At 40.9% G+C, this 27,431-nt stretch overlaps 3 protein-coding genes across 5 annotated transcripts; 1 reads left to right on the top strand and 2 right to left on the bottom strand.

Annotated features, from left to right (window-relative positions):
- Nucleotides 1-1,346: 1,346 nt before the first annotated feature.
- CAPS (calcyphosine) lies at nt 1,347-5,682 on the bottom strand. 3 transcript variants are annotated; one of them, XM_087952554.1, is made up of 6 exons: nt 5,504-5,653; nt 4,904-5,030; nt 4,637-4,755; nt 4,035-4,212; nt 3,068-3,277; nt 1,347-2,049 (listed from the first exon to the last, which is right to left on the bottom strand). In XM_087952554.1, the coding sequence occupies exons 3-6, from the start codon at nt 4,720-4,722 to the stop codon at nt 1,948-1,950; spliced, it is 576 nt and encodes a 191-aa protein (XP_087808680.1). In that variant the 5' UTR covers nt 4,723-4,755; nt 4,904-5,030; nt 5,504-5,653; the 3' UTR covers nt 1,347-1,947. The 3 variants fall into 3 exon arrangements, with proteins under 3 accessions (XP_087808680.1, XP_087808679.1, XP_026526730.2); XM_087952553.1 differs by having other exon boundaries at nt 4,941-5,030; nt 5,504-5,633; XM_026670945.2 differs by lacking the exon at nt 4,904-5,030 and having other exon boundaries at nt 5,504-5,682.
- Nucleotides 5,683-9,176: 3,494 nt separating this feature from the next.
- Nucleotides 9,177-14,850, bottom strand: VMAC (vimentin type intermediate filament associated coiled-coil protein). The gene is made up of 2 exons (XM_026670944.2): nt 14,376-14,850; nt 9,177-12,868 (listed from the first exon to the last, which is right to left on the bottom strand). The coding sequence occupies exons 1-2, from the start codon at nt 14,624-14,626 to the stop codon at nt 12,520-12,522; spliced, it is 600 nt and encodes a 199-aa protein (XP_026526729.1). The 5' UTR covers nt 14,627-14,850; the 3' UTR covers nt 9,177-12,519.
- Nucleotides 14,851-15,075: 225 nt separating this feature from the next.
- On the top strand, nt 15,076-25,431 carry NDUFA11 (NADH:ubiquinone oxidoreductase subunit A11). Its single transcript, XM_026670943.2, has 4 exons — nt 15,076-15,236; nt 20,584-20,676; nt 24,735-24,857; nt 25,074-25,431. Exons 1-4 carry the CDS (start codon nt 15,155-15,157, stop codon nt 25,184-25,186), a joined length of 411 nt encoding a protein of 136 aa, XP_026526728.1. The 5' UTR covers nt 15,076-15,154; the 3' UTR covers nt 25,187-25,431.
- The last annotated feature ends 2,000 nt before the right edge of the window (nt 25,432-27,431 follow it).

Raw genomic sequence — 27,431 nt, 5'->3', positions numbered from 1 at the left:
AGAACAACAGCAATTAAGTTTATATTAAAACATTAAAGGGTCCTTTAAGAACAAAGTTAAAGGGGCTATGTAGAATCCAATTTCCTGCCAGTTATTTCTTTGTGTCCATTTCTCCTTGGAACATTTGGCCATTCCATTACAGGAAGATGGATTTAGAAATATACTGGGATTAGATCTGGTTATATTGTTTCAGACACAAAATGAGACTTAGTTACTGAGGTATTGTTAGATTTTTAAGGATATTTTCTAACGTTTGAGAAGTGCATTCTGTTTAACATTAATGGCTTTTTTAAAAAGTTAATTAAAAATCACTAGGTGGTATTAAAGCATTCAATTCTTCCTGGGATAGACATCAGGTGGAGTACTGTGAAATAAAATAATTGAACTAGTTGAGACTTGGAGCTCCTCTAATGGGGAAATGTCCATAAGAGGGAGATATTCCAGAACTGATTTCATTTCAAATTTGTTGGCTTCATGCTAAATTAAGCGAAATGTGTTTTGCCAGTGAATTATAATTAACCAAACTTTGGTTTAATATATACGAAAACTACTGGACTACTTGAGTATTTTTTTTTGTTAAAACAAACATACAATTTACCTTTCAGGCTGACCAAATTGTGCCACCACTGTAAAGGATACAAGTTGACACTTTCAGTCTAACTTAATTTAACTCTTTCCAGTTTGGGAAGACATAGGAGAAATACCTGCACCATTACTGTTGTACAGTTCGATGAATCTTCTTCCTGATTATGTTAGCATGTGGTAGTACCTGGCCGCTCTTGGCTGGATAGAAAGCTGAACAGGGTTGGTTCTGTACTAGATAGGAGGTTTTCAGGGAAGGCCAGAGTTTTGGTTAGATTGGAAAATTGAATTTTTTTTTAAAAAAAAAAAAGTAGCGGCAAACTACTTTCAAATTGTTGCAAAAAAAGCCCTCTATATTCATTAAACTATCAAGAATTGACATGAGGATGCTGCCTTTTCCATTATAATTACTAATTAAACAATTAAAGAACATTCTCTGTTGTTGTAAAATGTTAAAAATTTAAAGTGCACTTGGATGCACATACAAAGTCTTGCTTTGTTGCCTCATGAGGTGGGGGACAGGGATGGTTCTGGGATGGTAGCATATGCAATGGTGAGAAAGGCCAGAAGGTGTCTTAGAAATGTTTAAAAGACCAGGGCTTTCATTTGTCCTCAAAGTTTGGGATGGATAACTTAGTCTCTGAATCTGTGGCATTCTAATTCCCAACCATACGAAGTACTTCTTAAACTGATGGTATTACCAATTCTCCATCCTTACTATGTACCCCTTTTTAACGCCCTACTGGATATTAACAAGCATCAAATTGGAGTTGGTGAATCTTTTATTCAGGAGAAAATCCAGAAAAGAGTTATAAAAGCCTTTTATTATTCTGGTCTACACCTAACAAGGATATAGAATCCTGCACTGATAGACAAAGTCATAGCACTCAGTTGGAAAAGGTTAAATGTTTTGTGTAGAGACTGATAAATCCACAGGGACTAGGAATTCGTGTCTCTCCAGATAGGTGACAAACTACAGCTCCCAGAAGATCCCAGCCATTATGGCCAATAGGGATCTTGGAAACTGAATGTCTTTATTTGTCCAGCTTTAGTTGGAAGTTACACTTTAGTGATTTCCAAAAAGGCCAAACTTCCCTTAAGTAGAAAACTCAGAAAGAAAAAGGATGGAAGTCAGGAAATCCAGATGCCCTTCTGCTATAGTTAGATTTCTTATTGCAGCATTCTAATTATGGGCAATTTAGAGGAACGTCTTTTTTAAAAATCATGTGTCTGCATGTACAAGATGGATTCTCATTAGCCAAAGTCCTAAACCTACTTTGCACTACAACATCCCAGGAATGTCGTACTAAATATGTGGGGCTAAGTTGCCTACACTTCAGACGGGAATGCCAACTCTCAACCCCGCTACAGCTTCCATGCAGCTTTCATCATGTCAACAAAATAGTCATCACGGTCAATGGAAGCGCTGACTCCACTGTAGTAATTCAGGAATTCCTCATTCGTGATCTGTAGAGAAATATGGAGTAGATTTTAATGTGTGTCCCTAATGACAGAACCTGATGTTTTATTGGGGTGACGATGGTTTGGTATACTTGGACAAAGCAGTACTTTTACTTTACTTTTACTCAGTTAAAAATAACCCTAAAAATTTAAATATTTGGGATTGCCAAAAATAGTAGTAGTATTAGGCCATTCACATTAATAGAAAAGAATGACATGGATGTGATGAGAAGACAAGCAGCATTCACAAGTGTTCTGTTCTCAGCTACCATAAAGCGGCATTTCCCAACCTTGGCCACCTGAAGATGTGTGGACTTCAATTCCCAGAATTCCCCAGCAAGCAGGGGAAATCTTTAAGCGCCCAAGATTGGGAAGCACCGCCTTAAGAATCCTAAAAGGGTCCTGCACAGTCATGATTTATGATCTGCAAATATAGTAAAATCTTGGTTTAAAAGATTTCTATTAATGGATTTTGGATCCAATGAACAACATTTGCTGTAGCTCCCTCCTCCCAAAATGGACCCAGTCCATTGTCTCCAAATTGTTCAAATGATTCACGTAAATGTATTTATTCATTCAATTTTTATAACTGCCCATCTCAAACAAGTGCCTGGAGGGTGAAAAATCATAGAACAATTGAAAACAGCTACACTATAATACAAAATCATATATAAGGCAGCCAAAGTATTTAAAACACCGCTATCAATTTATGTCATGTGCATGCTGACATGTGTTCTGAAGTGGTCCAATTTATATCATTTTCATCAATTCATGCCATTTGCAAGCAGAATGAATTGGCCCAACATTTAAATTCAAGTCTAATGGACATTTGGAAGCAACACACATAACATCTATCCCAATGATCTATTAATTCAAGGTTTTATTGTATATCTTACATCAGCCTTCCCCAAATGAGTGTCTTCAGATGCCCACCAAACGTGTGTCTTTCTAAGTTTGAAAAAAATAATAGTCTGGAACCACAACTATTAGTATGGCACACCAAGAGATCATTCTGGCTGTTTACCTTCCCATCCTTATCATCAGGAGAGTCAAAGCTCTCCAGAAAGGCACCAAAAACCTGATCTTCTGTCCACTCTCCACTCTTGAACTTAGGGTGGGATTGGCTGTTATAGACCCCACGAAGATCCTCTACCGTCACCAATCCATCACCAGTCCTGTCCAATTTCTGGAATGCTTTTGCAATGATCTCTTTCCTGGTGTTGGACATAGGAGGCTAAAGAAAAATAGCGAGAAGTAAAGCACGTTGGAGTTCCCGTATTTATTTATTTTTGCCAGATTAATGGTGGACCTATTTCTCAAAGATCATCAACAACAATAACTCAGTCAAATCTCTGAACCTTTAGTGCTGGAAGAAAGCCTTGGTGGCTTTTCTGTGGTAATGTGGGAGACATACTGAAAAATTAGATGAAGCATCATCTAAACTGCCATGGGTCTTCTAGACAAAGAGATATGTTGATTCACACCAAAGAAGCATCTCACAATTTACATTTGTAAAGATTAAATAGAAAGAGTAGGAGAGGAATATGGACTTAAGTCATGGGTCTGGTCTGGTGAGCAACATTAGGCCATTGATTCCCCATCTCTCTTAAAAGGTTGAGACTGACTAGTACATTAGCAGCTATTAGTTGAAAAGAGAGTTTTCATATATGGGAAGAATATATCACAGATTAAAAACACTGAATCAGTTCTTATCTTCAGGATTCTGAATCTCCCATTGATGCAGTTCTGTCAGTTAAAAATTAGATGCTACATTAGTTGGGTCCCTGGTCACATTTAACAAGTGTTTCCTATGGTGTTTTTTTTCAGGGCAATCTAACTCTTAATACCAGTTTCTGAGAAGGAGAGAAAGAGAACAGACAACAGGAGAAACTGGCTTCCAATGACCATTTATCTTCCTCACGTGCCCTCAGGCCTTCTGTGCCAGTTCAGCTGCTAATTCAAATGTAGAAATGGATAACTATTTTAGTTACCCTCAGGGCTTGCAGGAATTCAGTGAAGTCCAGGGTGCCATTCTTATTTTTGTCACAGAAGTTGAAAATCTCTTCCGCTTCACCCCTTTCCAAAGGGACCCCAGCATCCTGGAGACCCTTCACAAATTCCTCCAGATCCAAAGTTTTGCTGCCGTTATCATCCATGATGCGGAAAAATCTGCAAAGAATATAGTGTAATATAGGCATGTGAGTGAGTGCATTGTGTTTGTGTGTGTGTGTGTGTGTGAGAGAGAGAGAGAGAGAGATGGAGACATTTATGGAAAAGTTCAGCCTGTACTTTTCCTTGCAGCATTAACTTCCCTAAAGGCTAAGAACAATATTTAGTTAGTTTAATGATTGGTAAAGTAATCCTGAATTTAGAAACCATAATACTATTTCCCATCGGGGAACTGAATGTATTGAAGTTCTCTGCAGCTTCCTGCCGCTGCCAAGCAGAGTAAATGAAGCAAAACAATTAAAAATAAAACCTCAAAGAAGGAAGAAAGGAGGTAGGTGAGATTGGGGAGGGAGAAGGGAAACCACCTGAATAATCTGAATGAAATTATTTCCAAAAAAAATATGAATAATCTCATACTTTGTACCTGGCAAGTCCCTTAATCCCAGAAGCTCCTCTTTCCAAGCACTTTGCTCTGAGCTTGGCAATGCTTCCAGTACCTTTTCCTTCCATACTGCAGGTATTTGTTATGATGGAAAAAAGGATCTAAAGGATGAAGCAAAAAGGTAGGTCAGGTACGCTGCTTTTTTCCCCTCTGCTTCAGCCCTCAAAAGACTTCCATTTGACATAATTAATACTATTACAATCATAAATTAAGCCCCAATGTTGGTTCAAAAGTGATCAAAGCAGGTACTTCAGCAAAATGTCCTCTTCCAATGCCTCTTTGTCACCATTGGGGGTTGGTCCGGGAATGGGTTCACAATGCCAATTACATTCAGTGTATTATTGTAACACTCTCCGCCTTAGCTCAGATCGTGCATCTGAAATATATCGCACAAAGCAATCTATAATTAAAGGGCAGACTGGTCTTGGTGCCTTCTAATTCCGGAGTATAAATGGCATGTGACAAAGAGGTATGTTTATAACAAAGAGAGAAGGAAAGTTAATTTCTAGCTCTGTACTCTAGTTTTGCGTGTTGTGCTGGGAAGACACTTCTGATCGTATTCAAGATATTACCTGTATTTATCATGGATACTGTCAGAAGTGTCTTCCAAACTCATTTTGGTTTCCAAGTGAGTAGGTCCTTTTAGTTAATTAAGATGAAAAATAATAATCTTGAGACAGCTTGACGACTAAATATAAGAGGCCACAAAACTTTTGTTCATTTCAATTCTGTCCATTCCAAGGAAACAGACGTTGGAGGGGGAAAAAACCTTACCGTTCCTTCCCTCTTCTGTATAATCCACCCTCTGCCCCTCAAACCAGACTGATGGATTTTTTTCCCCCATCCTACCTGCAATTGTTGCTTCTTTGCTTGCTTTTTCTCGCCAGCCAGGGAACTTAGTTTGACTGTTGTGTTGGCTTGCGTTGAGCTGTTCCCTGTCTCTATAGCAATCGCCTGCTCTGTTGCCAGGAGGGCCTCGCCAAGGGAAAGCTCTGGTGTGCTGGAAAGCTCTCAGAGGAAGTGACACAGGCCAAATAGGAAGGTGGCAGGAGGGGCCAGAAGCCTGCATGGCTCATGTTACTCTGGAGCTGCTTAAAGAGAGAGAGAGAGAGAGAGAGGTAATACAGCTCTGTATCAGAGGAAAAGATTTGGTTGGAACCATCTCAAGATCTTTCTTTGTTGTCCGATTGTGAGGACTGTTGCCTGCTGTCAATTAGCAATTGTCAGTAACTTTTGTGCCCAGAATTTTACCACGTACTGAGAGAAGACTGTTTTTTTGTTGCTGTGCTTTGACAATCCAACATATCCTGTTTTGTAGGGCAACTTTTCCCACCCTGGTGTTTTGCAACAAGAACTCCTGAAAATTCTTTAAAATGGGAATTCTGTGAGTTCTGATGCCAACACATTTAGGAATTAGCAAGTTCGAGAAAGCGGCCTTTGTTATTTCTAATTGCCTGTACCTATTTTGACTTATATAGCATATCATCAGACTCAAGCAATATCTACCTACATGGATGTCCCAGCAGCTCCAGTGATGATCTGCTTAACTATCAGCATGACTTTTCGACCATAATTCCAGGCTCAATCACAGTTGTAAGTTGAGAACTATCTGAAAGCATAGAGGCCTAAGAGATGGCAAGCGGTGTCAAAAGTAGAGGATAAAATACAACCATTAGAGAAAAGCAGATAATGCCATTTTGTGAGTCCAAATGAAGAAGTATTTAGAAGAACTCCTTACAACAGCATAAGGTATAAATGAACAATTCAGGTTAATGGTTATAAGTTAAGGCAAAGATAATGTGACCTGTATATTTAATACATTTACAATTTATAGCAGAGAAGGGAAAGGGAAAGAGTCACACACGTTTGGTGGGTTTTTTCCCCCAAATGTTTTGCTCCAAGATGAGCAAAATACTGGATAAATAAAAGAGATTAATCCCAAAGAGGAAGGCAAGAACAAACTTATTGGATAAGGTAATGTGTAAGTCAGTTAGAATATAATGTGTCATAAGTAATATCGTGAACCTGATTTGGTAGGGAATTGGCAACCAAACTAGTTGCTCCAGCAGGGATTTATCATGTACGGTACATAGCCAAGCAATTTGATCATTGCATTCTGTACTAGCGGAGGCTCCAGACCCCAAGCCCCGGGCGAAACCCAATGAAGGGCATTCCTTGAATGTGTATGTGTAAGGTTGAAACCCAGCCAATTAGTCAAGCAAGTCAATGCAGCTTCCAATAACAGCCATGACCTATGAGCCCCTCCCCCATCACAGTTCATAAAGAGCCACTCTGTTTTACCTGTTAAGATTTTCCCTACATCTAATATTAGAAGCACCATAGAATAGTGCCTCCAGTCCACGACTCAAAAACATGCTCTAGGAGCATCCTGTGTTGAATACTTTAATACTAGCAGATGCTCTATATGTGTATCTGAAATGAATCTCCTGCTCTTAGTTCAATTCCTTCTGTTGTTCCCCATGGCTCTTTAGTTTTTGTTTTCAATTTGTATGGCCCATCTCAAATTCATGATTCTGGGCAGCTAACAACTGTTAAAAACTATACAGATAGTCCTCAACTTACAACAGTTCATTTAGTGACTGTTCAAAGTTACAATGGCACTGAAAAAAAGGGACTTATGACCATTTTCAAAGTTACAACCTTTGTAGCATCCCCATGGTCGTGATCAAAATTCAGATGCTTGGCAATTGGTTCATACTTATGACCGTTGCTGTGTCCCAAGTTCATATAATCACCTTTTGTGACCTTTTCACAAGCAAAGTCAATGGGGAATCCAGATTCACTTAACAACCGGGTTGCTAACTTATCAACAGCAGTGATTCACAACAACTGTGGCAAGAAAGGTCATAAAATGGGGCAAAACTCACTTAACAAGTGTCTCACTTAACAACAAAATTTTGGGGCTCAGTTGTGATTGTAAGTCGAGGACTATCTGTACATATATTTATGTTTAGCTACATCTAGCTCTTCATTAAATCAGTTGGAGTTTGTGACTCTTGAGCTCTCAGCATTTTGAGAAATTTCTTGGGAGAGATTTACACCACAACTGATCAGAGAACAATATAAGAATGGTCACAAAAGCAGGCAGTTTTGAAAAAGTTCTAGTATTCCCGCTAGGAATCATCTTAGTTATAGCTCAAGTAAAACAATTAGAAACAATGAGAAAAACACCAGAATACAATACAGATCAAGTATACCAAAATATTTTTAATATTATTTTGCTTCCAACAAGAAAAATTAGACTGAGGACCTAGTGTAACAAAATCCCCATAGGCACTTAGCTGGTGCTTCAGTTGTCAGTACATTTATGACTCAAAATAAACGTAACAGGCATTAAATAAAACAAACCAATCCTCTAAATATGTATTCAGAATTTAGTCCTGATCGTAAGAAAGGTTAAGACGGTAATCACTCATTCAAGAAATCAATTATTCTGTGGAAATATATAAATATAAATTATAGAACAAAAAGGAGAAAATCTGCAACTCCCCCAAAAGGATTAGAAGAGTTAGCTCAACCCATATGAGCAGAGACTGGATACAAGAAAAAGCAGAATCTTGAGAAATTACGTTGTTGCTATCACCATTTCAGCCATTTTGAAATCTACATGGCTAAAACGGGATTAAGAGGGCACCAAGGCAGTTTCATGGCTGTTTAGGTTGATGGAATTTTGTGAACTCTACCAAAACGGATCCCTCAAGACATTTCTACTTTCCTCTGAAGTACACACACAACATTGCCTGAACCACTGGATTTTGCTTCCCTTTTATTTCCTCTGTAGCTCAAGAACGGTTACAGGAACTGGGCCTGGCTAGTCTAGTAAAGAAAAGGACCAGGGGAGACATGATAGCAGTCTTCCAATATTTGAGGGGCTGCCACAGGGAGGAAGGGGTCAAGCTATTTTCCAAAGCTACCCAATGGCCAGACAAGGAATAATGGATGGAAACTGAACAAGGAGAGATTCAACCTGACAGTGAGAACAATCAACCAATAGAACATCTTGCCCTCAGGAGTTGTGGGAGCGCCATCACTTGAGACTTTCAAGAAGAGATGGGACTGCCATTTGTCAGAAATGGTGTAGGGTCTCCCGCTTAGGCGGAGGGTTGGACTAGATCAGTGATCCCCAACCTTTTGACGCCGCGCCCGGTACCGGCATCAGCTGGGCGCCGCGCCCGGTACCAGCATCAGCTGGGCGCCACCATCTTTTTGATGAAAAAGTGCTTCCGGTGACTCACGGAAGCACGTTTCATCAAAAAGATGGCGGCGCCAGCTCGTGAGCTTTTCCGGCAGAAATGGCTTTCTACCCGGAAAAGCTCACTGGAAGCGCGAGCGCCGCCTATCTTTTTGATGAAAACGTGCTTCCAGTGAGCTTTCTACCCGGAAAAGCTCACCAGAAGCACTTTTCATGAAAAAGATGGCGGCGCTCAGCAAGCCGCGGCCCGGTAGGAGTTGTTCCGCTGACCGGTACCGGTCCGCGGACCGTGGTTGGGGACCCCTGGACTAGATGACCTACAAGGTCCCCTTCAACTCTGATTGTCTGTTATCTATTAAGAGCCCTTAATACAGTGTTTTTCAATCTTGGCAATTTGCAGATGTGTGGACTTCAACTCCCAGAATTCCCCAACCTGTTGGGAGTTGAAATACACATATCTTCAAGTTGCCAAGGTAGAGAAGCATTGCCTTTAAAATGCTGCAATTGTTGTTTTAAATGATCTCCAACCGAAAAGGAGCTAGTGTATTAAAAGGTTCACTGATTGCTACTGCCTCTATAGGACAGACAACATCTCCTGGACCATGAGGGAAGGATCAGCACATTTGGAAGGTTTAGAAATGTGTAAATGGACTACTGTACTGTACAGGTGGTCATTGTTGACTGGGATTCAGTAATGTAACATGTTGCATGGCAATTGCACAGCACTTTACTGAACATGAGTTAAAAGAGGAATAAGTAGCCCAGGTTTGGCTGGATTCACATAGGACATTGAATTATAAAACACAGCCAGCTTTTTACCCCTGCCTTCTGTAGCTGACTAATGCAGGCTTCAGACTTACTATGGTATTCAAACCTAATACAGCCATGTTCTTCAATGACTCGAGTTGGCATGAGTTTCTATGCCTGAACATCCAAGTAATCCTAAAACCCCCAATTCAAGAGCCACATATGACAAGGGCAGACTATTTCCAAAGTGTACTCTTTAACAAAAGTGGATCGGCCTATCATATAAAAACAGCTTCTATGCATCACTGTCCACTTCCTGTTAGGATAGAATCAAAACAAAATACAATCTCCTTAATTTCCCACCTCAGGCCAGTAATAATTATTCCTATTTAGCTTTTACAGCAGCCCTGCAAGCTTGTTCAATTCTGAGGGGAACAAACTATTAAAAACCCATTGGCTGCCAAGTTCCCTACAGTCTGAACAGTAATAATGTGCTTGGCCTAGAAGGCAGACAAGGAAAAAATCCAAAAGATGAAGCAACTTCCAGGTTTTCACCAGAAAATCATCTGAGTTAACTCAACAGAAGTTCTCAGCATTTTTAGCAAGCTTAGGGTAACATTTCTGACACAAAATTACTAGTGTTAAAAATTAAAAGCAGTCTTTTTCTCCGCCCCCGCATGAGAAGATAAAATCATAGGCTCCGAACTTTCCTGGCTGATTCATAGACTTGGGAAGAAACTGGCAAGCTAGCTGGGGAATTCTGGGAATTGAAGTGCAGACATTTTAAGGTTGCTGAGGTTAGGAAACACTGGCTTAATAGCTCTCACAGTCATTGCTTATGCTTTTTAAAGAGACAAGTGACCTACTCCGAGAACAGGTACCAGTAATGCCTAGTGGTGCAGTGGTTAGAATGCAATATTGCAGGCTAACTCTGCCCACAGTCTGGAGTCCGATCCTGACTGGCTCAAGGTTGACTCAGCCTTCCATCCTTCCGAGGTCGGGAAAATGAGGACCCAAATTGTTGGGGGCAATATGCTGACATGGTAAACCGTTCAGAAAGTGCTGTAAAGCAGAGGTCCCCAACCCCCAGTCTGCAGCTCGGTTCTGGTCCGCAGCCTGTTTGGAACCGGGCCGTGGAAGAGGTGTGCGAGTGCATGTGCAAAGCGGCGCACATGCGCAACCATCTCCTTTCCTACACCGCCGCTTCCGTCAGTCCGCTGAGGTGAAAAGGTTGGAGACTGCTGCTGTAAAGCACTTTGCGGTATATGAATCTAAGGGCTATTGCTCATACCTGCCACGGAGAAGGCCTAACCACCAATAAGGCCACAAATAAAAGATGGTTGAACTCCTTTTCCTGCTCAAGCAAGCAGATGTAGTACTTCAAGTTGAAATTCTGTGCTCATTCCTGTAGGATAGCCAAGCAGGCTGAAAAAAGAAGTTTCCTATTCTCTGTGATTTTGCTCCTCCTAAGAAATTGCCTATCCAGATTAAAGATGGATTAAGTCACATGCAAGCAGAAGATGCACTAGACTTAGAATTACTCCGCTAGAAAAACTTACTTCAGCAAGATTGTTAAGGGGTAAATCCTGAAGGGACAGGAAGCTGCCCAATGAAAGGAAGTAGTATTTTACCCCAATCAGTTTAAATGAATGTAGGAAGTCCTCAATCTACGACCACAATTGGGAGTGCAACCTCTCTTACAAAGTGATGCAATTTTTTAAGTGAGTGGCATCCCATTTTACTTTTTTTTTTTTTTGCCATAGTCATTAAGCAAATCCAGCTTTCCCCATTGAGTTTGGTTGTTGGAAGTCCCCATAGAAGAGTGTAAATGGTGATCACATGACCCTGGGATGCTGCAACCATGATAAATACATGCTGATTGCTTAATGCCCAAATGTTGATCACATTACTGCAAAGATACTGCAACTGTCTTAAGTGTAAGAGCCAGACGACAGTCCCTTTCTTTCCACAGCTGTCTTAACTTCAACTGCTTGTTAAATGAATGGTTGTAAATTGAGGACTACCTGTACTAGCAGGACTGGACTCCAGCCTTAACTATGGCTCTTAAAAAGATACTGGTATCTAGGTACATTCTTCTTTTTATCATTCTAACTGTGGGATTTCCAAGCCTATCAACAAAGGCATGATTTGCTACCCTTGTGCATTTTATATTTTAAACCATTTAGCCCACGTGGCACATGCAAATCTGAAATTATATAATCACACAATTAGAAGGAACCATAGAGGTCATCTGCAGGATTCATTAGGACATCTCCTTTAGCAAAGGAGAACTTACCAAGTACTTTACAATTTGTTCCACTAGCTGACAACTTGTAACAATTAGAAAATCCCTCCTGATGTCTAACCCTAATTTGAATTCCTTCCTTGTAGTTTGAACCCCTTCTGGTCCTGTCCTACTCCCCAAAAGACTGCTGCTGGTTTTGGCTGGAGATAGCCCAAAAAATATTGTGAGATACAGAAAGAGAGAGCAGTGGTAGCAACCCTGTTTAGAGTAATGTTAATTTAAATTAGCAGCTTCCCTTTAGATACCTGCTTCTCTTAAGAGTGGGATTAGGCAATCTGGAGTGCTGCCCTACAACTCCCACAACTGTAAATATAACCAATATTGGAAGATGCTGGGACTGTCATAATTTTTCCAAGAGATTCAGGTACCCTACATCCAATTAAGGGATGCAGGGGAAAAAAAGGCATGATTTTTAAGCCACAAACCAAAAAAGTCTGCTGATACACAAAACTATTACTAGAGTGTCTGGTTTCAAATAGTCACTTTGTCATCTCCAGCACGAGCAGCTCAGAGTAAAAAAAAAGAAGTGGTATTACCCTACTCAAGAGATTTTTTTTAAAAAAGAGGCTTCCGATATGGGAACCAACAATCATTGTCCATTTACACTGTTGTCCCAAACAAAGTCTTGTCTGAATCCTGTTCGTCATCCCCAAGTGAAAAGTCTTTGGTGTCCAAATCAAGGTCTGGGATACAATTTGTCTCCAATGACAGGTTGTGATCTGGTGAGTTGGTGTCACTCTGTGCACCAAGGACAGGACTCAGCTGTTCCCCTTCCGCCATGTATGCCAAGAGATTATCCAGGACTGGACGGCTACGACAGATCTTGGTCAGCAGGCGGCTCCTGTGCCTCAGCTGCGTTATCAAGCTGTCTTTTTCCTGGATCACATTTAACAGTTTTTGCGCATGCTGTTCAGAAGACTGCAGCTTTTCCTCCAATATGGCAATTTCCCTTTGGAGGAAAAGAACAACAACAGGTTACCTGAGGAACTATCTTATCCACCTCACACTGCCCCATTCCACCTGATCAGGCAGAGAAGGTATACTACGGAATACTAGATTTAAAGAATTTAAACTGGCAGGGTCTAGGAAAAGAGCCTTCTCTGCTGTTTCCCCCACTGTCTGGAATGTCCTTCCCCTAGAGGTGAGGTGGGCCTCACCTTCCTCACTTTTCGAAAGAGCCTGAAGACCCGGGCTAGCTTGCAAAGGGCTCACAACCATGGGGGTGGCATTGAAGCCCCTCAACCCTGCCTTTCACCTTTTTTATCCTTGTTTTACTTGGCTCCCTTCTATTGATATATATATTGCATCTTCACAGGTAGTCCTCAGGTTACGAACACAATCGGGACCAGAACCTCTGTTGTTAAGCAAGGCAGCCATTAAGTGAATTGCACTCAAATTTTGGGGCGCTTTTTTGCTGTAGTCATTAGGCAAATCACAGCGATCGTTAAGGGAATCACGTGATCGTTAAGGGAATCCAGCTTCCCTTTGAGTTTGCTTGTTGGAAACCAACTGGGAAGGTCAAAAATGGATGATCATGTGACCCCAGGACTCTACAATCATCGTAAATACATACTGGTTGCCAAATTCGGTTTATGTGATCACAGGGAGGCTGGCTGCAACAGTTCTAAGTGTGAAGAGTCTACTTGCAAGTCACTTTTTTCACCGCTGTTGTAACTTTGAATGATTGCTAAACTGTCATTAAGTCAAAGGCTATATATGATTTTTATGTTTTTATATTTAACTGTTACACCTGCCAGAGTCACTCTGTAGAGTAAGATGAGCAGAATCTAAATTTAAAAAATAAAATATGATGGTAGAAATAGAATATGATGGTAGAAAGGCCTGGTAAAATTATGTTTAAGTCCTTTTTCCTAAGACAGAGCCACAAGTTAGTACCAATGAAAGTATCCATTGGAATATGATGATTGTATACAAGATGTTATTAGATGGGCTTGCTAGTAGGGAAGTGCTCCATGTTGTAAACCTGGAAATAATGTACAGTATTTGAAAGGGTTTCTACCTGCTTGCTGAATTTTTCAGCCCGCCTGAAGCACCCACTGGAACAATTACACAATTGCTATTCAACAGGAAAAGATGCTGACAGTGCCTTCATATCCACAGACTGCACAACTTCAAACTGGCCTCTCTTTTCCTGTTAATTTGTTCCTGAAGTTCCAGGTGGGATAGCTATTTCCATGGGTGCATTTAGTCCAACTATTTCCCAATCCTGAGAAATAATGAGAGTTTGGCAATACCGAGAAGAGACCCCCCCAAAAGCTCAGTAATATTCAGAGGACCAACTTCATATAAAGTCCCACGCCCCAAAAAGGCAAATGGCAGTCAAAGAAAGTGCAACGGACCAACGAATGCCAACGAGTTTTCAACAAAACCGTTGATTCGCTCACTAATGCCAAAGTCACTCTAACCAAGATTCTAGCCCTCCTCGAGGTCAGTACCTGTCCTTGCCCTCCCGAAGCCCGAGCACCGCCTGCCGCATCTCGGCATCCTTCCGGATGAGACTCTCAGCCTGGCCGTGCACCGTGCGCTCCGCAGCCGCCAACCGCCGCTCCAATTCTGCAACCCGCCCGTGCAGGGCGGCCAAATGAGCGTTAGCTTCGCGAATCTGGACCGGCGTCGGCGGCGAAGATGAAGACATCATGGACGACAACGACGACGCCCGGGGACGCCTCACCCACCACCCGCGCATCGTAGCCAATGGGAAGGCAGGTCACACCCCCACACAAAGAAACCTCGCCACGCCCTTCATTCGGTTTGACGAATCAGAAGCGAGGCCGCATTTAACGAGTCCGGAGAGAACGACAAATTGGATCCACGTCTCCTAATTACAGTCGCTCGACTGAAGCTCTGTCAGATTTGAGATTCCAGTCTGGCCGGTCAAGAGCGTCCTTTACGACGCTCCGCCCCCAAGTAGGCGGGCAAGAGGAGGGAAACAAAGCACGCGCGGCGTTATTCCCCTTTACCGCCCAAGCACCCACCAATAGAAATCATGAGAAGCCACACTCACAAACCAATCAATTATTCTCTGACGGGACGAGCCACGCCCCCCAAGGCCGAGCCTACTTTCCCCGAATCCCGTCCAATCCTTACGAACCTCGAATTGCTATTGGTCTGCGTATAAACCTTGGCTCTCCATGCTCTCGCGAGACCAAGATCTAGGTAGCGTCCTTGCTGAAATCTCGTGATACTTGGGGCCGTCGCCGCGGTTGGTGTCAACATGAAAGTGTACGGGGAGATTCTGGAGGACACGGACTGTCTCCGTAAGACCTGGCTTGCGGGGCGCCTCGGGGCCTTTACCGGTGAGAACCAAACAGAGGCGGGCCGTTACTGTGGGGGCTCCTCCTTCGCTGGTTTACTCGGAAGTTACCCCGAGTTAGCTGCGAGTCCGAATCGGGACAATAAAGATCCCCGTCCTTGAACCTCTATCGCCGTCGAGCTTTTAACATGGGCTCGTCCACACAGCCTCCTTGCCCCGCCCTGGAGGACGTCCTACGTAATGTCCATTAAGGACCTGTCAATCAGAATAGAGCTGGAAGGGACCTTGGAGGTCATCTAGTCCAGCCCCCTGCTCAGGAGATGGCCCCTCCTGGCAGGAGATCCTATACCGTTTCAGACAAGTGACTGTCCAGTTTCTTCTTGAAAACCTCCAGTGATGAAGCACCCACAACGTCTGAAGGCAAGCTCTTTCACTGGTTAATTGCCCTCACTGTTAGGAAGTTTCTCCAGGTTGCTTCTGTCCTTGATTAGTTTCCATCCATTGCTTCTTGTCCTGCCTTCAAGTGCTTTGGAGAATAAGTTGACCCCCCCCCCCTTTTCTTTGTGGCAGCCCCTTAGATATTGGAATACGGCTATCATGTCCCCCTCTAGACCTTTTCTCTAGACTAGCCAAACCCAAATCCTGCAACCGTTCTTCATATGTTTTTGTCTGCAGGCCTTTAATCATCTTAGTTGCTCCTCTTTGCACTTTTTTCAAAGTCTCAACATCTGGGGTGGCCAAAAATGGATGCAGTATTCCAGGTGTGGCCTTACTAAGGATTTGTAAAGGGGTACTGATACTTCACCTGATTTTGATTCTGTGCCTTTGTTTATGCAACCAAGGATTGTATTAGCCGCACACTGCCAGCTCATGTTTAAGTGATGGTCCAAGGTGCCTCTCACAGTTACTGTTTTTGAGGCAGATTTCACCTAATCTGTACTTGTAGCTTTGGTTTTTCCAGCCAAGGTGCAAAACCTTACTTTTCCTTGCATTTCATTTTGTTGGATAAGGCCCATTCTTCATATCTGTCAAAATCTTTCTGGATCCTGAGCTTGTCTTCTGCGATGTTGGCTATTCCTGCCAGCTTAGTGTTTTCTGAAAATTTGATGAGTTCCCCTTCTGTTCCCTCATCTAAGTCATTTATGAAGATATTGAAGAGTACTGGTCATACGATGGAACCTTGTGGTAACAAGTTTCTGTCTGTCTTTGTCCTCACAGCATAACCTCCATCTCATTCTCAACCCATCCCAGAGGGCAGCTGAAACTGGTCCTAGGCATCCCAACAGAAAAAGCATTTTTTCTGAAAAGATCTCCATGCTGAAGCTCTTTATGGCATGGAGGAAGTTGTTGTTCCAGGCCTACTGGACTCTAATTGGCTTGTTGGTGGGACTGCCTCTCCCATCTATTTACTTGGGGTCAGTAGTCTTTTGCAGAAAAGTGTAGTTCCTTTGTTCATCTGCGTCCCTTTTGTATATCTGTGGTTTGTTGAAGGGAAAATCCATGCAAGAGCAAATGCGGGTACAGGTAGTCCTCGATTTACAACTGTTCATTTAGTGACCGCGCAAAGTTACAACATCACTGGAAAAAAAGTGACATGACCGTTGCAGAATCCCCATGGTCATGTGATTGAAATTCAGACACTTGGTAACTGACATATTTATGACAGTTGCAGCATCCCAGGGTCATGCGATCACTTTTGGTGACCTTCTGACAAGCAAAGAGAATGGGGAAGCGAGAATCATTTAGCAATTGTGTTATTAACTTAATTGCAGCTATTCACTTAACTCTGGCAAGAAAGGTCATAAAATGGGGCAAAATTCAAAATTAACAACTGTCTTCCTTAGCAACAGAAATTTTGGGCTTAATCATTGTCGTAATTTGAAGACTTGCCTGTACATTGCAAGATCATTGTTTTCATTGGTAAACTCCTTCATACCACATACTGATTGCATTGCAGGAGATGTGGCCCCCAGTCATACATTGTAGGGTAGCCTGCTGTTGCTGCTTCTTCTCATCATCCATGGTAGCACTTGGGGGTCTTGGAAGAGCCATATTACATTATGGATAAACATGATTTTGGAAGTGTGTGTGCATTAAAACATTCATACTCACTTTGGTCTAATGCAGGGGTCTCCAACCTTGGCAACTTTAAGATTTGTGAACTTCAACTCCCAGAATTCTGGGAGTTGAATACCACAAATCTTAAAAGTTGCCAAGGTTGAGTGAAAAAAAAAAAAGAACTTTCCCTTTTAACTTTCATTCGCCGCTTGCAAGTCTTTGGGAGTGATGTATCTTTTGCAAATTTTAAATTCCAGGGTATCTTAGTTGTTACTTTTTGTCCCGGTCAGCCAAAAACTTTCACTTCTTAACTTCCTCCTGCACTTTCTTTTCCGGCTGAGTGCTTCTTTGAGGCGGCCATTTCTGATCGCCACTCTACCGCCTTTGGAAAAGGGAGTTTAGCCGGCTGAGTGCGATTCCTCTCGATCCTGCCAGATCTCCCCTGTCTTCACCACCTTCTACGGGGTGGCTTAGCCCCGAAGCCGGGTGGCTCGGGGCACGCCAGTAGCGACCACAGGCAGAAACCGCGCACGATCACAGATTTCTGCCTGCCCCGAAGCACTGCAAACCGGAACTCCAAGTGTTGGAAGTGTGCGTGCATTAAAACATTCATACTCACTTTGGTCTAATGCAGGGGTCTCCAACCTTGACAACTTTAAGATTTGTGAACTTCAACTCCCAGAATTCTGGGAGTTGAATACCACAAATCTTAAAAGTTGCCAAGGTTGGAGACCCCTGGTCTAGTGGATAAGACACCAGGCTAGAAACCATGAGTTCAAGCCCCGCCTTAGCTATGAAAGCTGGGTGACTTTGGGTCAGTCGTTCTCTTTCAACCAACTCATTTCACAGGGTTGTTGTAAGGAAAATAGGAGGAGGAAGGTTTGTTAGATATGTTCACTGCTTTGGGTTGTTTGTAAATATAATAAAAGCAGGGTACAAATAAATAAAAAAACCATCTTGATTTCAGCCAGGTGGGAGTGACTCCACTTAACCTCTATTTTGCTTCCTCCATGAATGAAGAAAGATCACCGGTGAACCTCTTCTCAGATATCATATTGAAACATTTGAAAAAAGCCAATGAAAATTTATTGAAAATACAGTGTTAGCTTTTAAATGAAAATGCATTGATGGTTTTTTTTTCAAAACCTCTATTAAAGTAGCTGATTAGCATTCACTAGAAACAATACCTATTTTCCAAAATAGGTAAGTATTATGATTTCTCTGAAATCCTTTAACAAATCGAATTCCGTATGTTGATTAAATTTGCTATTATATGCAAGATTTATAATCTCTCTCTCTGCGTGTGTGTGTGTGTGTTAAATAAATTTTTCTTTTGGTTTCAGGTATGTTTGGTCTCAATGTTACTTTTATATTTTGACCATTTTAAAGGTAGTCTTAGATTCTCTTCACAGGATAGATAGACAGATTTTCCGTGGTTCCGAAATTCAAGAACCACAGCTCAAAAGAGCATCAGATTGAGAAGGCTGGCTGTAAAAAGCCTAGCCCCAGCTGAACAGAAATTGTCAATTGCAGGCTCTGTGGTGTTGCCTTGTTTTTTAATCCATGGTCAATATAGTAAAACAACACGGTTTTATCCTTTAATAATTAGATTTTGGTATAGTGATGTGGATAGGCACAGTACAGGTCTCAGCTACTCTGTAGCCAGCACATCTGACAAGGCAATAAACAACAGTCCAAATAAGCTGGCAAGAGGTTTTATTCCTTCGCAGTTAGAGACAAGGAGAGGTAAGGAGAACATTTGATCAACGTCAGCTCTGAGAGGCTGCTGGCTCAGAACCCCATTTATCCAGTTAGCTAATTGCCTCGCTGTCAATATCCGGCCCCTCCCTGTAAGCCAGCATCCCGTTTGCTCTGCATCCCACACAATTACATAACCACCACCACACAAACACCCCCAAACCCTCATTTAATCCCCTCCACCTTCCACCAGTGTTGCGGTTGTCCATCTAAGCATGTGTGGAAAGGGAACTTCATGAGGACAGTGGTGATACCCAAGCAGGAAAAGCCCGAGGGGAACATCAGGCCAGCCATAAAACAAAATTGCATAGGAAAAGGAATCAAATAAAAGGTATTAAAGAAGCCCCTTAGACAAAAGCCCAAATAATTAAGAAAACTAAGGAAACAAGAAAAGAAAACCCTTACAAGCACAAGACATGCCAAATCAGCTAAACAAACAGACAAAAGACACAAAATATATTGCAAAGGAGACAGACAGGAGATTGCCACAAGAAAACATTAGGAAACTGATAATCCAATCAAACCACCCTGCAAAGTTTGCCTTCTGCACCCCCCCCCCGGAGTTTACCCTCCGGCGGAAATGAAGACAACCCCTGACAGGATTTAAAACATTAAGAAATACAAATACAAGCACACACACACAAAATGAGAAAAAGGTATAAAAAATCAGGGGCTTTCCATACAAAGCGAGCTAGCTCCAGGAACGCAGACTTCTTGCTATCTCTCGCCTTCCTGAAAAATAAAAAGAACCGGCTTCCAAGTAGTTGTCTGAATCCTTGCACTGGAGTGCTCCCAGCAGGAAAACTGAACCCTCAGAAGAAAGGCATTTTCCAGCCTTTCAACACATGTATGGCCTTCGTTCGCAGCCCGAAGCCCAGTTTCTCTCCATTCAGCTGGTTGTTGTAGCGCAGTTGCTCAGGCATCGCCCTGCTGACGTAATACAACTATGCCACGTTACCAGCCCATAGAGAGCCCGATTTGGTTGGCGAGTGGCACGGTGAATTCCGGAGGTGTCGTGCATGGCCCTAGCCGAATGCGACACAGGTAGTCCTTAAGTTACAACAGTTCATGCAGTGACCATTCAAAGTTATGACGACACCGAAAGTGAGCTACGATCATTTTTCACACTTATGACCATTGCAGCATCCCCATGGTCACGTGATCAAATCCGGATGCTTGGCAACTCACACATATTTATGACGGTTGCAGTCTCTTGAGGTCATGTGAACACCTTTTGCGATCTTCTGACAAGCAAAAGCAATGGGGAAGCCAGATTCACTTAACAACTGCAGTAATTCACTTAAGAAATGGGGCAAGAAAGGTCGTAAAATGGGACAAAACTCACTTAACAAGGGTCTCATTTAGCAACAGAAATGTTGGGCTCAGTTGTGGTCATAAGTTGAGAATGGCCTGTATTCCTTTGAATATGTGTTATGTTTATGGGATTGCCAATGAAGGAAAAAACAGTTAATTACCTGTTTACTTTCCTTATTTTAAAATAATAAAAGGTTTTGTTGTTGCTGGACTACTAACCTTTTTTTGTCATTCACTGTTTTTTTTTAATCTTCCTGTAGGTCTCGTTGCTTCAACTTACCATATAGCTCTATACACACCAGAAACATACCTAGAAGGACTTACGAGATTAGCCAAATCCACTGTCACTATGGGTAAGGCCTGCTTATTTAATAGCACCCAAATGCAAATCAGTACAGCTTATCGGGTTGTGGCTTAGCTAGCATATGTTATATGGATGAAAGCACTGTGGTTGTAAATCATGATTGATCCTAATTCTCTTACGTGAACCAAGCCAATTAGAAGGCATGGCTTAAAACAATGTGCGGAGTAATCAAAGTTTCATTTTTATTTGTATTTCATTTCTTTTAGATGATGTTTAATTTGTACTTATATCTCAGTTTTTAAACTCAGTGTTTCAAGTGTAGATTTTTCGACATTATGTAAAGAAGTGCTAGTCAGACTGTGTTTGTGGCTTCTAAAATAATAAACTAACCAATGTGATTTCCCCCCCGCCCCCAAACAAAGGTTAATGTTTTCATTAGGGTTTGGCAGAAAATAAATATATCACTTAATTTTAATCATTACAATTTAATCTGGGTTTACCAGGGTTTCTCTAACTTCGCAGTGCTACAGTCTTATGTTGCCTGGCCATTGCTAAGTGGCACAGTCACATGACATCATACGTAACAACTATGCCACTTAGCTGTAGTGTTTCCAGGTCCAATTGTGAACATTAAGTGAAGACTACTTGTAATTCTATTATATGAATCCAACTAATTGTGACTTAGTAACAAGGAATTTTTAAAATGGGGGTTTAGAATTAAGTGGGTACTTAGCTTCACTCATTTAGGGAATAGGCTGAAAAAAAATATTGGTAAATTATCAACTAAATTAATAAAGCTCCTTGTTCATAAATTCACAGTAAAGGAAACTGTTTCGCATTAAATTTAAATAGCTGAGTTTGACAGCATAGCATATTTTGATAATCACAGATGTCTTTGGAAAGATTACTGTAGAGAAATTCAGGATGATCAGATAGAACAATTAATTCTCACATTAATTGTCCCAAAGGTGCTTTTTCAAAAGGCAACTGGACTTTCTGTTGTTTTCTTCTTTTACTTTTGAAGACGTCTTGCTTCTCATCCAAGAAGCTTCTTCTGCTCAGAGTCCAGTTGCCTCTTGAAGAAGCACCTTTGGGACAACCATGATTAATTCATGGTTAATTTGGGTTAACCAAATTAACTCAAGGATTAAAAAATAAGACCAAATCTGATTACTATAAAATTTGGCAGAAGTTTTACCACTGGTTGAAAAAAAGAAGGAATAAGTGTATCAAAGGTGACTAAAAGTTTTTGTTTTTTTTAAACAAGTTTTATTAATTTCAAAAACAAACAAATCATCATCAACCATTACATATTTGAACCTTTTTCCATTATAAATTTTACAAGTCAGATAAAACCTTATCTTATACAATACAATTCTATTTTAAACCATTTCTAAATGAACATAAAAACATCTCTTGTCCTCTATTTCTTTCTGACTTGATTATCGTCATTTTCTTTCTATACTTCTAAAAGGTTTCACCAATACTTCTCAAACACATAAACAGACACAAACAAACATATAAAAAATCTTTTAGTAAAGTAACTTGGCCCCCGGTACCTCTCTTTATATGGGCTTTAATTATATTCATGCTCATCTTACAGATCATTACCTATTTTATTTACCATTCTGTATCTTCTATATATACTTCTCCACACATTTCACTCTTCATAATTCTATCTTATTCAATCCATCTTAATTTAAATCATTAAATTTGTATCTTTTGCCCATCCTTTATTATCATTCTATCTCATTCTTTATACTGAAAAAAAAAGAATTTCTCCTGAAATCTCTAATCAGAGTATGATGCCTTTCTATCCTCTCCCTAAATATTAGATTAACATTTAAAATGACACCTAATATCCAATCTGATTCTGCTTGGTACATTCTATCAATTAATTTTTACTTTTAATAACAATAAAAACAGAGTAATAAATCAGAAATGTTTAAATACATAGTATCCTCCTAAATACGTAGTTAAATAATAAATCTAAATAATAAATCTTATAACATTCTAATTGCCTTTCCCTTCAATATTTTATTACATTTTAAAAATCAATCATTATTAAACATTTCAACATTTTAACTTCTTATTAAACCATTCTTAAACCATTCTAATTTTCTATTTCTAATACAAATATTACAATACCGTCTTATGTACCTTGCAAAATCTTTTTTTAAAAAAATTATACTTTACCCTTTATCCCTGAAAAAGATTCCTCTTTTCCCATCCAATTTTAAAACTTTGTGGCTTTTCTCCGCCTTTCCCCTTTCTTTCTTCCCCCACCCGATCTTCCTACCCCCCCTTCTTCTAACCTCTGTCTTGCTGGCATCCCTTCTCTGTTGTATTCCCTTTTTCTCTTGTTTGCTATCATTATATTTATTTTGCATCATATTTTTCTCTTTCTTAAATGTTTTTTTAGATCTTAAGTCCTTCATTTTCCTCACTTTCTTCCTTCCTTCTTCCTTAGGTAAATTTTGGGATTCATTAAAGATGGTGTCTTCGTCTTCTTCTTGTTGTAATTCCATCTGTCGCATTGTCTGTTCATAGTTAACCAGCGCCATTTCTAAAAATAGAAAAGCTTTTTCCATACCATCTTTACAGGCTGCTTTTGTTTGCTCATATTCATCCCTCAGTTCCTCAAGGGAGAAAGCCATTATAAATCTTTTCTTTTCTTTTTTCCCTCTTTCTTCTTACTCCAACCAAAATATTCCAAAAGGAAAATAAGACAATCCCAAAGTCCACAATCCTCAATCAATCCAAGCCAAGCCAAAATTCCCACTTTCTCTTCCAGGGGTAGTATCAGACAAAGGAAAAAAGAAAATCCAAATCTGTGTTTTGAAGCCTTATTAAAAAAAAAATTTTTTCTGTCTCCAAATCCTTAAGGCATCTCCTCCAACAAAATGCAGCCAGATAGATATATTTTTTGTCCTCTCCCTTCCGACTTATCCCATAAAGCTAGTTTTACCTGAAAAAAAAACAGGTTTCTCAATATCCGTTTGTTAATTCCGTCGGGAGGGAGAGTAAACTTTCCTTTCAGCACCTCAGAATTGCCGCTTACTTTCTCTTGTGGAAAGAATCATCCAAAAAGCCATCACTTCCAGGAATTAAATTAAATATATCTCAGAGTCCTGGATCGACCAAGAAGACTTTCACTTTTAAAAACTTTCTCCTCTTCCTCCTGCGCATACTTGCCCAGCTGCCGGCTTCTCTGTGGCGGCCATTACAGACCACCGCTACGCCGTCTTGGTAAAGGAGGTTCTGCCGGCCAGGAGGGGTCTGCAATACCCCCAAACCCTTTTCCGGATCCCCCCTACCTTCAGCTGCCCCTGCAGGGCAGCCTTGCTCCGCACCCTTTCGGATCGGAGCCCCAAAAACGGCTAGCGCGGCAGGGATCGCGCAGCTTCGCGAATCCCTACCGCTCGCAAAGCCGACAAACCGGAAACTCCAAAGGTGACTAAAAGTTTTGTATACATGTACATTTGTATTATTCTTTATATTTGTTACTTGATGATGTAAGATAAGCAGGTGTGTCGGGATGTATGCATCACATTAATTATTTTTAATGATGTTCAGTAACATTCTATATTGAAATATAAGGTTGCCAGATGGGAACAAACTGGGATAATTTCCCTTATTCCAAATTGTGAATTTTCTGTAGATATCTGACCTGCTATTATTTATTTATGAAATGTACATGCAGCCCATCTTGCTATTGAAGTGACTCTAGGTGGCTCACAACAGAGAGAAAGCAAAAATATAAAAACCTTAAACATTAAAAAATTAACATTAACAGGGATTGGATAAAATTAGGAACTAGTACATGAGCAGAATCGAGGTGGGATCTTCTTTCTTGCTCCACTGGCTACTTCCAGCATGGAATGCTCCCATCCAGACCCCAAATTCTGGAAAATAGGATGTTTGACCCTCTTTGTTTTGATCTGGGATAGCAGAAGTTCCATAATTATTTCCAATTGATTGCCCCAGTCAGTTGAGTTATCACACTTGTTATAGTGTATAGGCCAAAAATACCCCTGGGTTTTCTGCTTTTCTTGTTTCACTGGACATGGCTTTTCTCCTTTAGCTTCTGCTTTTTTCCCTCCATAGCCACCCTAGGGGCAGTTTTTGCGGCCTCATCTTCAATCAGTGCTGAGCTTCGAGACGCTCCAGAAGATCCAATGAACTACTTTATTGGAGGATGTGCATCGGGGATAATAATAGGAGCCAGAAGTTAGTATTGATCGTGCCATTGGTTTTGTTTTTTTTACATACTCAATGGAGATTTGGGGTTTTGAACTGAATAATTATAAGACATAATCTATAGCAGGGGTCGCTAACCTTGGCAACTACTTCGAGTTGAAGTCCGCCAGGTTTAAAGTTGCCAAGGTTGGAGACCTCTGATCTATAGTCTGTGATCTAACCAATGCTTGTTTTCTCCCTCTTCAGCTAATAGTGTTCTTATCGGCACTTCATCTTGTATTGGTCTTGGTGCGTTGGGAGCTTTTAGCAAGTTTGCCAAACAACAAAACTGGAGATTCTTGGTACATCCTCAAAAATAACGTGGACTTCCTAATTCTAAAAGCAGATGTCCTTCTCTGTCTTCTTTTATCATATCTAAAAGTATTATTGTATGTACAGTTGCTAGTCACTGATTGAAGCTCATGGGGCTTCCAGACGATATATATATATTTAGTAATAATTGAAGGATGTCGACATAACTTGTACATATGATGAAGTGGTGATTTCACTGAATTGTCTGTTCTGAGAGGAACTTAACATCCAAATAAACAATTGTGTTTGGATAGCTTATTGTTCATTTTCTATGCTTAGCTTTCCCCCCTAAAAATGGCTTCCTCGGGATTGAGCTGGATGACAATACTGGAAACACTAAACATGAAAGGGACTCTACTGGATTGGACTAAGGGTCAATTGATTCTGTGTTACAGGTACTACTCAGATATGTTTCCAGGAAGCTCACAATAAGACTGGAAGCTTTTTCCTTTATTGCTTTTCCTAGTATTCAGAACTGGGTTGCTTCTCCACATAGGCATTTCATATAGTCATAATTTCCTAGCTTGGTTCTTCCCAGAACTAAGACTTTAGAATGCAGCCCTGATGGGGAAATATGGGATTTATACTCCTAACATAAATAGAAAGTTCCAGGTTGAGGACCAAAGACACTTAGCCATAAAGGCTCTGTAGCCAAGAGGTAGTACATGTATAGTCTGCAATAAATTGTAGAAGCAAAAATGCAGAATGATTCATATAAAAAAAAATATTGTAATTATTCTGCAAGCTGGATATTTCAGGCAAATTGTTGCTAGTACAGTTACAACTCAACATGTGACTGGTTACTTAGTGACCATTCAAAGTTACGACGGTTCTCTCTGGGGTACTTACAACGCAGTTCCAAAGTTGCAACAATTGTCCTACGTCCACAGTCACGACTGCATATTAGATGCTCAATAACTGGCTCTCAGGGCAACATGACTTCGTTTTGTGACACTTTTTCTGAAAACCAGCATTTGCTTCCAGTTTTCAGGGGGAAAATGGCCCACAGAAAATCATTGGTTTGCTTAACCATAGTAATGTTCGCTTAATGACCACCACCAATAAGGTTGTAAAATTAGGTCAGTCACGTGGGTGACCTGAGTTACAACCATCGTGACTTACAACTGTGATGGGCAAGCTCTGTTAACGGTTGTAAATCAAGCACTAGCTGTATCCTTATAAGTACAATGCTCTCACCAACAGTTTCAAGCATTTAATCAATCTTATCAAATTTATATAGCTGCCCGTTTCATGCATACGACTCTGGGTGATGTAATAGAAACAAAATAATAAAAACACATTTTAAATCATCATTACAATCAGGTAAACATGTATTTACCTCCCACTTTGAGGAAGGTGGGCAGTTCAGAATGTGAAAAATAAATGAAATTTAATAAAGCTAGAGGGGAATGTTTAAAAACTTAAATACTGTACAATAAAGCCATCTAAAGGGCTGTTCCGAAGAAACCCCTGGACTGTTGCAAAACTACAGTCTTGAGAGATTTCCAGAAAGTCAAGAGGATTAAGGCTAGGCTCATCTTGTGGGTTAGGAGGGGTGATATTACAAAGAGTGGGTGCTATGGTGGAAAACTCTCTTCCCTGGCTCTTGTCAAATGGAACTCCTTAGGACAGGGGTCCCCAACCACCGGTCCGTGGACCGGTACCGGTCCGTGGAACAAGTCCTACCGGGCCGCTGGTTTGCTGGGCGCCGCCATCTTGTTTTGATGAAAAAGTGCTTCTGGTGAGCTTTTCCGGGTAGAAAGCTCACCGGAAGCACTTTTTCATCAAAACAAGATGGCGGCGCGCTTTCGTGAGCTTTTCCGGGTAGAAAGCCATTTCTACCCAGAAAAGCTCACCGAAGCACTAACCGCCGCCATCTTGTTTTGATGAAAAAGTGCTTCCGGTGAGCTCACCGGAAGCACTTTTTCATCAAACAAGATGGCGGCGCCAGCTGATGCCGGTACCGGGCCACGCCATAAAAAAGGTTGGGGATACCGGGCCGCGGCATAAAAAAGGTTGGGGATCACTGCCTTAGGAGACTCGTAATACGCCCTTCCTGTCTGACCTGATGTAATTGGGAACAGGTGGTCTCTCAAATACCCTGGCATGACAAAATTATTTTTGAAAGATAATGTACATATAGATTTTGTTAAATATCCACTCACATTTCTGTTTATATTATCCATATCTGGCATAAGTATAATTGAGGTCCTTGATATAATTATTTCTGAATGTCCTGCTATTAAAACAGGG

This window comes from Notechis scutatus, chromosome 1 (genome assembly GCF_049901735.1).
Source record: "Notechis scutatus isolate UNSWTSFEM ecotype Mainland chromosome 1, rNotScu1.2, whole genome shotgun sequence".
NCBI lineage: Eukaryota > Metazoa > Chordata > Lepidosauria > Squamata > Elapidae > Notechis > Notechis scutatus.
This window is presented reverse-complemented; position numbering and strand designations above follow the sequence as displayed.